This window comes from Typha angustifolia, chromosome 13 (genome assembly GCF_048772165.1).
Source record: "Typha angustifolia cultivar Huaian chromosome 13, ASM4877216v1, whole genome shotgun sequence".
In the NCBI taxonomy this organism is placed as follows: Eukaryota; Viridiplantae; Streptophyta; class Magnoliopsida; order Poales; family Typhaceae; genus Typha; species Typha angustifolia.
Window position 1 is genome coordinate 5,333,195 of NC_133251.1, and position 12,769 is coordinate 5,345,963.

A 12,769-nucleotide genomic window follows, 5' to 3' on the forward strand; every position below is an offset into this window, starting at 1 on the left:
TAGGGGTTAGACTCAAACCAAACAGAGCCTAATTAATAGTGTCTTAGAGCAGAAGATCTTGAGTTCAAATCTACCAAGACTAAATTAAGTAAAAAAAACTCCAAAGTCAAATCCACTTCTTAAACCTATAAATAAATATCTTAGGCCTAGAATTGAGGAAAAGGTTTGAATATAAAAAATAAAAGCTATTATTCTCTAACGATTGAAGCTTTTAGAGTAGCTAATGAGTTAATGATAATTTTGGATCTTTCTTTTCAAACTTCAGATAAGGTAACACACATAGGTTTTGATGTATTATGTTCAATAGCATTTGGAGAGCTAAAATCCTAATTTAGGTAATACAAGGAGTTGGGAATTCCTTATAATCGTAATGATTGTTCTTGGAGATTAATAAGTTTAACCCATCATTCAATATAAATTATGGTAGGGTTCATCTTTTTGGCCGGCATATGTGTGTGTGTGTGTGTATATATATATATATATATAGAGAGAGAGAGAGAGAGAGTTCAATGTCAAACTTGGTTATTCTGATCAGTGCATTTGTTATGACCTCATTATCACCTTCTAAAATGTTGTTGATCTCTTCCGTATGGTGATCCTCAATTAAGTATATCACAGTCCACGTATTAATTGTAAGTTTGTGAACTCCACTAGAGTTTGTAAAACCTACCTTCTAAATAAATCTAGAAAGAGACAGATCATCTATGAGTTACCAATCCTTAGAAAGTGGCATCACAAAGAAAGGAAACGGTCAAAGCTTAGAATAAGGTAATTTTCTAAACCCTATTTCGCACATAATCCAAAGGAGCTAAAATACCAGAATTCCATACTTATTTACTATATTTAATTATTTATATTAATGGACAAGTTAGCTAAGCAGCAATGAATAGGCATAATGTAGTCCTAGAAATGACAGGAAAAAAGATGATCAAGTATTGCTCCAACAAGGCAGAATAATACATGTGCCTCAACCTACACCTTTATCACCCAACCATACCAAGAAAAGAATAGAAATGGCAAAAAGCATACAAAGTAACATAAAAACTGAATACGAGCTCAATCATTATCTGAAGCTGCACTTAAAATAAGTGAAACATATATTCAGGAGAAGAAGACTAGCTACCATGTATCCCTCCGAATGCATATGTAAAACAGATGTGTTCAATACCTTGACATGACCATCATGAGCAATCAATAAGTTGTCTGGCTTCAAATCTCGGTGCACAACACGCATGGAATGCAAGTACTCCAAAGCGAGTACCTGCATAATTTGCTTTCCAGTTTAAAAGCCAAATTTGCAGAAGAATAAAAATAAACAGATATCTAAGTAGAATGAGCTTACAACTTCTGCAATATATACACGGGCAACATCTTCATCCAAGCAACCCAAATTTCTCAATAATGAATATAGGTCCCCTCCGTTCAAGTACTCCATCACAAGATATAAGTTCTCTCGAGATGTAAAAGAATAAAAGAATCGTACCTTATACAAATATAAATCACTTAGAACCAAAAGAAACATTTAAAAAAGGTTGAAAATTCTGACTATTTGGATTACTCACCACAAAAGGATTCCGAACTGTGATTAGGATGTCTCGTTCAGCTATTATACTCTCTACTGCATTCTTACGAATCATATCTGCCTTTTTCAGGACCTACTTGGAAAGAAGACCAAAATTCAGTCACAACATAACTGGAGAATTCATAACCTATTCTACATTAGATACTTATAGTATACCACGAGCAAGCATGCCGAGAGAAAGAGAGTTTTACGATCATTACTGTGTTCTACCTAGGTATGAAAATCCAAAGCAAGTAGGAACAGCATAATTGAGAGATGCTACATTACCCCTTTCAAAAGGATAGAAATATATGATGAGGTTGCATATGCTTTCCCAAGTAAAAAAAACTACACCTAGCCATGGACATTTTTGCTTCAATATAAAGGCAAAAGGAGGCATCACAATGCATGAAGGCCCTGCCAATGCAAGGTCCATAAAGGATTAAGAGCTAAGCATCTTCTGCAACTAGACAGGTTCCCTGCTGCTCAATCCCATAACAAACCATAGTCGTTCCAGCCAGCATAAATCATACTATGTTGATGTTGATCAGCTAAGCATGGGAGGTTCCATATCACTATCATATCAAGAGTGTCGGTCAATATGGGCCATTATAGAGCAATTCGGTCAGTATACACATATTTTCGGACTCAAAGTAGACTCTTATGGGGTTGCTTTCAATATCCCACAATTTCCCTCTGCTGTCCAAATGAGAAGAAAGGAGGGACCAGCTTGGCAGAAGAAAATGAGGAAAGAGAAGATTTAGCGACATTGAACCTTGATCCAAACTTGGAACTCCAAGCTTTACTCCAAACTCCAAACTTTGTGGTAGTATCTTTCTCATTTTATAATGATATTTCACCTTTTAAGACTGGATTTTGAATAAGCTAAATTTCCATTATCTTATCTTGATTATATTAGGAGCCCACTAGTCTCATTTCTTTATGAAAGAGGATGGCATCAGAACTTCAACCGGAGTAGCTTCCCAGGTACTGATGAAGAGGTATTCTTGTGATCATTGTTGTGTTTTTTTTTTTTTTTTTGGCGGACCATATCTTAGTATTAAGATTTCATGGAAGGCCCTCCCTACTGCTATATTTTGTGTTATTGCTTAGTAAATGGATAATACATTAGGGACTCAATAGTCCACCCAAAACCTTGCTGGTACTCTAATATTTTTGTCCAAATAAAATGCATTGAAATTCTTATTAGTGAAGCAAGCATTCTCATGATAGAAGAATATCCATGCATTAAATTACATATTTCTGATCTGTTATAGGGTTTAGCCGTTCAGCATGGCTCAGGAATATTTTCAATCAGTAGTTTGGTTGCTAGAGCAAAATTTGCTAGTTCGGTTGCAAGTTTGGGTGTTACAATTAGTGTATTGAACCTATGTTTGATCACCTTATTTTGTGCCTAAGAGTTAAGTTTTGCTTTGATGCAATAGTTGTTGTTAAGCACAACTTCCATTTAAAATGGTTTGGTGGACTCAAAGTTCTTGGAAGTCCAAAATTGGTTGTAGATAATTTAATCTTTGCGTTGTACAAGGGTGTTATGTGTTCTTTTGATAATAGTAGGGGAGAGTTTCTAGATATGCTAACCATTAGATTGCAAAATTAGTCTTATAATTTGATAATAGATAGAAAAATGAGCCATGAAGAAATGCAAGTATTAGGAGCAAAGAGGATTGAAAAATGGAAAGCCATAATCCGTTTAAGATCCGATACGTATCTGCTTAAGATTCAATCCTTATCCGAAAACTATCCGATCCATATCAAAAAACTATCCGATCCGTATCTGAAAATTATCTGTATCCACTTTCTTAGGATATAGTTTTAGTTTTTACTACCGTCAAATATTTGTATCTGAATCCATATTCTAACCAAATCCGGATGTGGGTTAACTATTATCCGATCCGTATCCAATCTGTTTTCACCCCTAGTGAAATCTCATTCTTTCTCTCTTTTTTCACCATCAACGTTTCTAGAATCTTAATGATCTAATTGTTTCATATCATTTTGGTATCGGAGCCAGTTTTTTAAAATTCAAGTTTTCTCCAAACCATATTTTCTACCTCTATCGCCCATTAATTTATTCGTGCTACCCATCTTTCCCAACTTTTATCACCAGTTCCACCATATATAACCGGCCCACTTTCTAGATTCTATGCCACTCTACACTTGTCCTTCATTTGACACTTGCATCCCAAATGTCGAATCATCATCGCATAAGGAGATCATCGTTGTGGAGGAACAAAAGAATTAGTCATCATTCCGGAATTGCAAAGCAAGACCCAACCAAACGTGGAGTGTTCGCGCATCATCCAATAGTCCATCATCACCTAAATCAACTTTCTTCTCTGCCATAGGTGAGCAAAAAAAATAAATAAGTAATCGCATCTTAAAGAATTTCAAATTTCCAAATTCAAAAAATTTCGTGTATTTCACATTTTTGAATTTCAAATTTTTTAATTTTGTAAATTTTGAATTTTTGAATTTCAAATTCCAGTTGCTTATCCTTTCCTTGATATTTCAACAAATCTTCTTTTTTCTCTAACTCTCTCAACAAATCCTAACTATCCAAAAACTATCTAACCTATCCATGAATCTGATGAAGTTTGACTTGATCGAAATAACTTAAAGTGTTAGGAAACTATCAGACCGGAGCAATCTAAATGCTAAAGGGGATACACTCAATAGAATCGAGTTCTTTCTCACTCAGAGAATATGATGCGGACTAGTGATATATTACACACACATGTATTAGTGTAGTTCCTCCTTCAAAAAATTAGTTTTACGCCAATTATTTTTATTATATATTTGCTATTTATAGTGTTTATCGTTATATTTGCTTTTTCGCAATTGTTTAGGATGTTATTTGCTTATTGTCATTTATAAGATTTACATATAATCCAACTTTTTACTCAATCAAGATTAATGAAGAAACGAAATTCTTTTGAGATCTCCAATGTGAGATTTAGATGTGAAACTCTACTTGAAAATGGAGGTGTAAATCCCTATTCTTTCTCCTTTTTTTACCATCATCGTTCCTAAAATCCTAACAATCCAAATATTTCACATCAGCATGTCTGAACAATAACTTGCCTTTTACTTATTTATGGTCATGGGTGTCTGTTTTCTAGTTTTATTTTACTATTTATGAAAGGAAAAGAGTGGATCTTCCACCGTTTACCTCAAAAAAAAGTTCATAAAATCTTCAAATTGGAGCCGAATTAGTGTAGAAAATTCAAAGTTCCAAGTATCGAAATCGGCCATTCGAAAGAAAGATACGTATCAGTCATCTGTATCGATCTGTATTTTAAAATACAAAGAAATTCTAAATTTTCTAGAGATAATAATAATAAGATATATATAAAGTTTAAAAACTAAAATATAAGTATGATTTTCTCAATCTCTATCGCTCACACACTCTCTCCTTCTCATATAAATAAGAAAATTATTTTATCTTCTCTCCCACTAATTCTCTTTCTTATCAAACTCTCTCTTCCACTGACTATCATTTATCAAACTCTCTCCACCACTAACTCTCCCCATTAGCTCTCTCTCTCTCTCCCCTACTAACTCTCACTCTTGTTAAGTTTCTCTTGCTTAAAGAAAAAGTCTCCCTCATCCTCTCCCTTTCCCTCACTCTCACCAACTACCACCTCCCTCATTCTCCAGCATAATTTTTTTCTCCACTTCTCTCTCTCCCTTCTCTTCCCCTCTCTCTCTTCTTCCCCTCCCTCTTACTGTTGCAATCCATAAACTCTCTCCTCCCTCTCTTTCTCTCTCTCCCTCTCTCCCTCTCTCCCCCCTCATTTTCTCCCTTACCCATACTTGTCTCGAGCAGGATCGACCGATAAGACTAATCCAAACCCAAAACTGATCAGGTTTCAACCCGGGATCGAGATAATCCGAAACTAGGATCCATGTCTATAAGGTTAAGTTCATCTAGGTTGACCTCAACTTAGTTTACAATTTTGGGCTGAAATTTCTGCCATAATTAGACTGTCACATATTCTAGAAGTTCCTAAACCAAAGATCAAAATGTGACATAAAAATATGGTAAGACTAGTAATTTACATGCATAAGGTTTATAACTAGAAATAATTAATAAAAAAATACTCAAAACAAATGATAATCATCAAACTAATTAAATTGACACTATGTTACTAAGTTTTGTGCATTGACACCATGTAATACAAATAACTCAACTGGCATAGATTTGGAATGGATTCTTAGAAACTCATTATTAACAACTATGTCAACTTCAAGTTAAGAATATGTTTAATATTAAGTCTAAATTTTAAACTAATAAAAACATATAATTCAAGAGGACAGATGAAAGGCCATCCAAAAACCGCATTGTTCATAGTTCATACTAGTTAATATCAAAGAGATGTTCTCTACAAAACACCAACAGCTTTCTAAACAAAAATGAGAGGGCAAAACCACAAATCATCAAAAAAATGGTACCTTTATAGCAAAAAGATCCCCTGTTGTTCTTTTCTTTGCTAAAAAAACTCGACCAAATGCCCCACGACTGATAGGTTTTATAATTTCAAAGTCATCAATAGATGTCCGATCCTTAACGATAGGGTGAACTGGGCTTGCTCGCAAACTACGAACGACATCATCTTCTTCATCCATGACAGTACTTATTGTATCAACTTTGTCAATATCAACTGAATCGCAAAGTTGCAAATACTTCTCCCTGTAGTAAAATTTAAATGTATAAATTAGATAACAACTGCACTTATAGAATAAAGAGCCGGAAAAATAACCTTTAAAATCCTTTAAAAACACTGAAAAGTGAAGACTATCCATACAAGCAATAGCTTCAATATTAATCTGCATGAAGTTTAGTTTCCATGACAAAAGGAGAGAGGAAGAGTATGAGTGCAAGACAACCTAAGAAGATCAACTTACCGATGAAGCTTCTCTATGCGTGTGCCAAATGTCTGAACGGTAAGTGCCTCATGCTTCCGTCGATTGATGACTTCTTGTAGATCTTCTACACAGGAAACCAAGTATGCTAAGGAGTGTTCTTCATCCAAGGGAGTATTAGCAATGCAACGAGCAATATCAGCTAGTTCAGCAACCTGTCAATTTCACATGGAAAATTAGCATTCAATTGAACACTTCCAATTTATCAAGATGACGGTTCCTTGGAAAGCCCAAAATAGCAGCTTTTGCTATAAAATTTATTTCCACATAGCACCATAAAATTTAGTATGAAAATGGTGTTCTTAGTATGTACAATTTTATTGATCATTACCAGCAATTAATCAATGAGATGGGCAGCTTTATTGAATAATTAACCTTATTGATATGGCGACCTGTGTAATATGTGTATTGGCCTCAGTCAGGAATTCAGTCTAATCAGAGAGGGACCAAAAACAAAATTACCAGCTATTATGCATTTCAAAGTTTACTATACCAGCCGTGCAAATCCAGATGAACTCTCAGATGTAGGAGAATAAACACTAGAAAAATAATTGGAAGCTACAAATGAGTATCTTCATCCATATAGCAACTAGCAACTACCTGTGGAAGATCATCGCTCTCAGAAATTGCATTCTTCCCTGTTAAAAGCATGTCTATATGACTAGATCTTGGTGTCATCAGAGGAGATCGAGGAGTCATGCTACCTGCTGATGAAGTAGCCATTCCCTGATCAGACTTTGGACCAAAACGAGTTTTACAAGTCATTGTCGGCAGATTCTTTAGATCATCCAAGAAAATAGTATTGTCACCCTCCTGACAACAGTCAAGCATATCCGCTGATCCTCTTCGAGACCAATCACTGAGTTTCGGAGAAGGAACATCAGATTCCTCAGTGACACTGGAATTAGAAACTTTTGCAACATCCGGGCTTCCAAGTGCGTTTGGGATATCCTTCTGTGGACAAGATTCTATCATTTTTTCTAGGTTCTCAGCAATTCTTATGAGGCGCTCATCAACACTTACACCTTTTTGGTCACACCTGTCTGCTATAGCACATATCTTGGAATGATCCTCCACATATGCTGTCGGAACATACTCCTCACAAATGCGACACATTATTGAACCCTCTTCAGAAATATTCGGCTGATCAGACCAGTAACCCCATGAGACGTTGTGATGATGCTTGGAAGCAACAGATAAAATCACAGAAGAATCTAAAGAACTAGGTAAATCCGGAATAGTTGTTGTTGGCACTGCATCAGGACCTTCTCTTTTGGTCGTAGGATGTAAAGAATCCACTTCCCTGTTGGATTCCTCTTTAATGGATATAGTTTCTTTTGGATATTTGCTAACAGGAGAAGGAAAAGGCTTCCAAGAAGCAATACGCTCTCTGCTAGCTGGTGAGACAGTGTCTTTTCCAATGTCCACGTCAAGTGAAAAATAATTAACAGGCTTTATCTCCTGGCTTCTTTTCCATTTTAAGTTGTGCTGCTCTTGACTATATGATTTTCTGGATGAAACAGCTTCAGTTGAGCTCTTTGTAGTTTTGGTGCTTTTCTTATCTCTTCCAACTTCCGCAAAAGTCCGTGTATCAGCAGAATGTATAATCTTAGCTTCTCGAAGATCCATAGCAACTTCATCCTCAGCAAAACCGCTTTCTTTGTGGAACTGGAGCAGCCTTGTGCATCTAGTAAGGATAAATAGCATGCGAGTAAATAGTTTTTTAAGAACACCCATAGGGTGCTCCTGGCGACGATCATCCAAATCCTGCACTATTCCTTCACACTGGAGCCAAAACTCCCCAGGTGTCATTACACAACAGCTCCGAGCAAGTATGAGCAAATCTTCCAGAGTTTCTTTCCACTCGGGATGAATTTCAGCATATTTTTCCATTATGCCAACCAAGTCCCCTGCAAAAATTGCCAGATCTGAGTTCACCTCTTCTTTTGCTTTCTCAAATTTCACCTGAATGACTTTCAACACCTCCTGTATATAAGATAGAGTATACAATAAAGAGTACAACAAATGCAAAAGACCAGGCAGATAAGAAAATTACCCTCAAAGCCTTTAGAACATTTAGTAATATTAGAAATTTAGCACCAATCCCAACCTCTACCATGAACAAGAACATCTGCTTACCTTTGGATTGTAACCAACCCGAGTCTTAAAGAATGGAAATGGTCGAACTCCTCTAGAATCCAACTCATGAGAGTAGCTTTTAATGTCCGAAGGTACCCTCTTCCTAGGAGCACTAGTAGCCTGCATTATGGCTTTAAAACGGGGAGACTCTGATTCCTTTGGAGTTTCGCAAGAATCATATGGATGCTGAATCAAGCAATCCAGATTATCAGTGGCATGACGTTACTAGGAAAAATTAAGATGTCATCAGAAGTAAAGAATCAAATTATTAGCATAAAAAGAACCAAATAAAATGTTATCTCATCACCTGTGCCTTTGTGGTAAAAGTATCAGGAGTCTTTATATCCTCAGAATAGTTGCATGGCGGATTAAGTTTCCCTGAAAAATAAGATGAGGCCAAATGTCAGACATAATTGTCATGGAGATTAACTTCTTCTGCTCCAATAGTTATGTCGTAATCTGGGGAAAGCAAAAATGACAAGGATAAAAACTGTAATACAACAGACAAAAGAAGAAAGAAAACAATACAGCAGGAAGCATGCACATCCAGCAGATACTAGTAAATAGCTCTTATGATAGAAACTACTGCTTTCACAGAATAAGAATTCACAGTTGACTAAAGGTAACAGAGGATTTTGAATTTGAAATGTCATTGTATAAACCCTTCTCAGTGAGATTGGTGCTACATAATTGAAACCTAATTCATACAAAGAAAAAAGCTTCTAGAATGAAATGACAACAAATTCATAACATTATACAAAATTTTACAGTATAAGAACTAAAGAATTATATTTTATATGCCAGATCAATGTTACTAGTAGCAATATTGTTTTACATCTATCTTGACTATGAAGACAAAAGTGATGATAAAGTGATGTTTGTCAAAAACTTTCGTCTTTTCATGCAATGACTGATAGCAATAGACATCATAATGCTAGAACATTCATACTTTGCACTTGCTCCATGACCATAATATCCATATCACTGAGACTCAATGGCCTAAAGTGTGGTAGCAGTGAATGAGAAATAGTATTATGCTTTACATAAAGAAAATTATAAATTTGTACTTTGTCCTTTCTCACTGACTATGAACTTCCGTACCTATGTTGCTTCCTGGCCAAATACATATCAGCACTTGTAACAATTGTCAAAAAACAGTAAATGTGCTTTTACTCCATGCACATTAGTCACTTAAGGAGGCAAGCACTATGAGTTCAACAATCCAGTTTTGATATATATAGATGATTTATTGGCAATATACTAAAGTACAACCATGTTTATTTACTGACATCTTGAACAATTATGAACCAATCAAATTTCTCTCACCATAATCTCCAGTACGCATACCACCTATATCACTTATTTCCTTAAGAGAATTCTATCATTCTTTCACATCATTGCTTGGTGCACCCACAAGCAGTACTTCTAAAGATTTCAACTACACTGCCAATTTTACTGCATTGCTGCATATACTGTATATGCAGATTTTCAAGAAGCACATATAAAACCTGAAAAGAGCTTCAGATTAAGTTCTTAGTAAATTTGAATATTTGATACACTAAAAATCACATAAACATTTGGTAGAATGAGAAAAACATATCTGCAGTTTTTTCCAAGTAGAACAACTGACGGGCACTTCACCCTTTTTTTTTTTCAAAAACAGTAGTGACTTGATGTTGCTCTATGGTTCTTGCCAACTAAAACCGGACTCAATATTGTGGTACCTTCTAACTCTAGGTTACATTGCTCCACTAGTCATACTGAATGCAACACTTTGAGTAACAGGAATAGGCTTCATAACTTTTTTTTTGGCAGCAATTCACACCTGATTAATTAAATGTTCAAGAAGCTTCCATTACTCCAGACTCAAGACGAAAAGCAGTTCAGAAAGAATGACATAAAACAAGATTATGAGTTATTACGCAAAACAACACCAATAATAACTTATACATATCAGTTGTAGAAAATCAGAAAAGTTAGTAAGAAATCTTAAAATTATTGACACTCATGGAAAGACGAAACAAAATAATCATTCAACATAAGTTTGCACTCCAAGGAAAACAAATGAATGAAATCTTAAAGACAATTTTATTTTACAGTGCCATAATAGATTATTTCTGAAAACTTTATGCATGCTGGAAGTTAGGTAAGTAATATTGACCTCTCTTATTCCTGGTTTCCGCCAAGGCACGGTAGACAACACAACAGACAAAGAGTAACAAAAGGACAATGCATATTTATGAGGCTATAACTTTAATGAACATCATTTAACAAAAGGAAAGTAATTTGAACCAACTACGAGCCCTCCAACACGAATATTAATCACATGATTCTTGACTATTTGATTTAAAATGTTATTGTTCTTATCAGATAAATAGTTTGACTCAATGATTTCTATCCTCCACCTAGTGTTTACTAAATATGGAAGTACCACAGCGACCTAGATGAAGTCAATTGAACTTATTTCAACGAAGGTAAGTCATGAGCACACCTCAGAAAGGCTTCTTGAAAACATCTTGACCTAAAGTTACACAAGATCTTCTCTTTATGTCTGACTATCCCATAGATGAAGAATAATCCACGAGCTGGGAGACACATACGAGAAGTCCCAATGGAACTAAAAAGATAACGACATAAGACGTGTAAACTTAAAGGATAATGTGTTTACGACTTACTAGTTTAGCCCTTAACAAAAAAAGATCTGACTCCCATCTCTTGATCCAAAAATTGGTTCCAAAGCTATCTTTCCTTGTAACAGTTACAAGCAATTAATAAATTATAAACGGGCTTTGCCCACTCTTCTCAGACAAAAAAATAAAAAAAAGTGGTATGAAAGCTCCTGTTTGATGTGACCATTCTGGTGGTAGTTTGTGATTTCAGACGAACATTCACCATAATTGTAAGATAGCACGACAGAGTAGCATCCATTGATTAATTTGTCATACCGGTTATAAGCTAACAAGACAACAATCACATATTGGTGAGTCTAGCGTAAATGGATCCACAATTTATAAGAATATGGTAACTTTTTTAATTGAATTAGACAGAAACCTGTGCCCCCTACTAGTGATCATGCTTTAGTGATCTTCTTAATACTATAGTACACTTAATTCTATAAAGCAACCAAATATTTACCAGTCTTCACCGCCGAAGTCCCACCCCGCACCTCCGGCGTCTTCTCTTCCATACACTCCTTCCCCCGGTTCCCCGCATCCTTCCACGAGCTCCGCCCGCCGCTCTTCCCTCCGCCACCGCTACTCTTAGAAGCCGCGGATGACGTCGAGCACCCGGCGCTTCCCTCCGCGTGCCCTCTCGAGAGGTTACTATTACCGAGGCCCGCCATCCGATGCTCCCCTCGAATCCCCTCCTGCGGCAACGGCCCCGATCTCGTCTTGATCCGATTCAACCCCAGCGACGACGCGAGAATCGGAGAAAGGGCCGCCGCCGGAGGCGGCGCCGCCGCCCCATCCTTGATCTCGGAAACCGCCGCTTTCCGGAGCTTGGCCGGAGCGGACGAGGCCGGGGGAGAGGGCTTAGAAGGCTCCTTGCCTTTGGCTTCCTTCTCGACTCTTTTAAATCTGGCGGCGATGGCGACGGCGGCGGCGGAGGAAGAGGAGGCAGACGGGTCGGATTTGACCTTCTTCTTCTCGGATCTGGAGGAAGGGGTGGAGGGGCTGTTGGATCCATCGGGGCTTGAGGAGTCGGACTTCCGGGAAGAGGAGAAGAAGCGGTTCTTGAACACCATTTGCGTCGGTGGCAGTGCGGAAGGGGGGGTGGGAAGTGACTTTTCGGACAGTATAGTAGTGGCGTAGTAGAGATATACTCGGGAGAGGGAATTTAGGGACGGTGTTCCGATAAAATAACCAAAAATAAGAAATAAACCAAATAAAATTAAAATTAAAATTAAATAGAAAAAGAGGAAACAAGGTTGAAATTAACGAAACGAAACGAAACAGGACGGTGACTTCCGAGTTTGGACTTGGAGAGGAAGGTGGTTGTTGGACCGATGGAGAGTAATTTATGTGTAATTTCATATGTTCCACGCGCTAAACAAAAATTAAATTGTTTAGCATCTGATCTAAGAAATCTACAATTTATTTTAAATTAAATTATGGATCAATATAG

The 12,769-nt window shown here is 36.7% G+C and overlaps 1 protein-coding gene across 1 annotated transcript in view; it reads right to left on the reverse strand.

Annotated features, from left to right (window-relative positions):
* The window catches only part of LOC140772941 (probable serine/threonine protein kinase IREH1), a 30,311-nt gene extending 17,836 nt beyond the window's left edge, over positions 1–12,475 (reverse strand). Inside the window, exons 1-9 of the mRNA XM_073115204.1 lie at positions 11,780–12,475; positions 8,952–9,022; positions 8,645–8,830; positions 7,106–8,491; positions 6,488–6,660; positions 6,035–6,272; positions 1,563–1,655; positions 1,343–1,483; positions 1,169–1,261 (exon numbers count right to left, since the gene is read on the reverse strand). Coding sequence (XP_072971305.1) covers positions 1,169–1,261; positions 1,343–1,483; positions 1,563–1,655; positions 6,035–6,272; positions 6,488–6,660; positions 7,106–8,491; positions 8,645–8,830; positions 8,952–9,022; positions 11,780–12,389 — 2,991 coding nt within the window. The 5' untranslated portion in view covers positions 12,390–12,475. The remainder of the gene's footprint in view (positions 1–1,168; positions 1,262–1,342; positions 1,484–1,562; positions 1,656–6,034; positions 6,273–6,487; positions 6,661–7,105; positions 8,492–8,644; positions 8,831–8,951; positions 9,023–11,779) is intronic.
* Between the last annotated feature and the right edge of the window lie 294 nt (positions 12,476–12,769).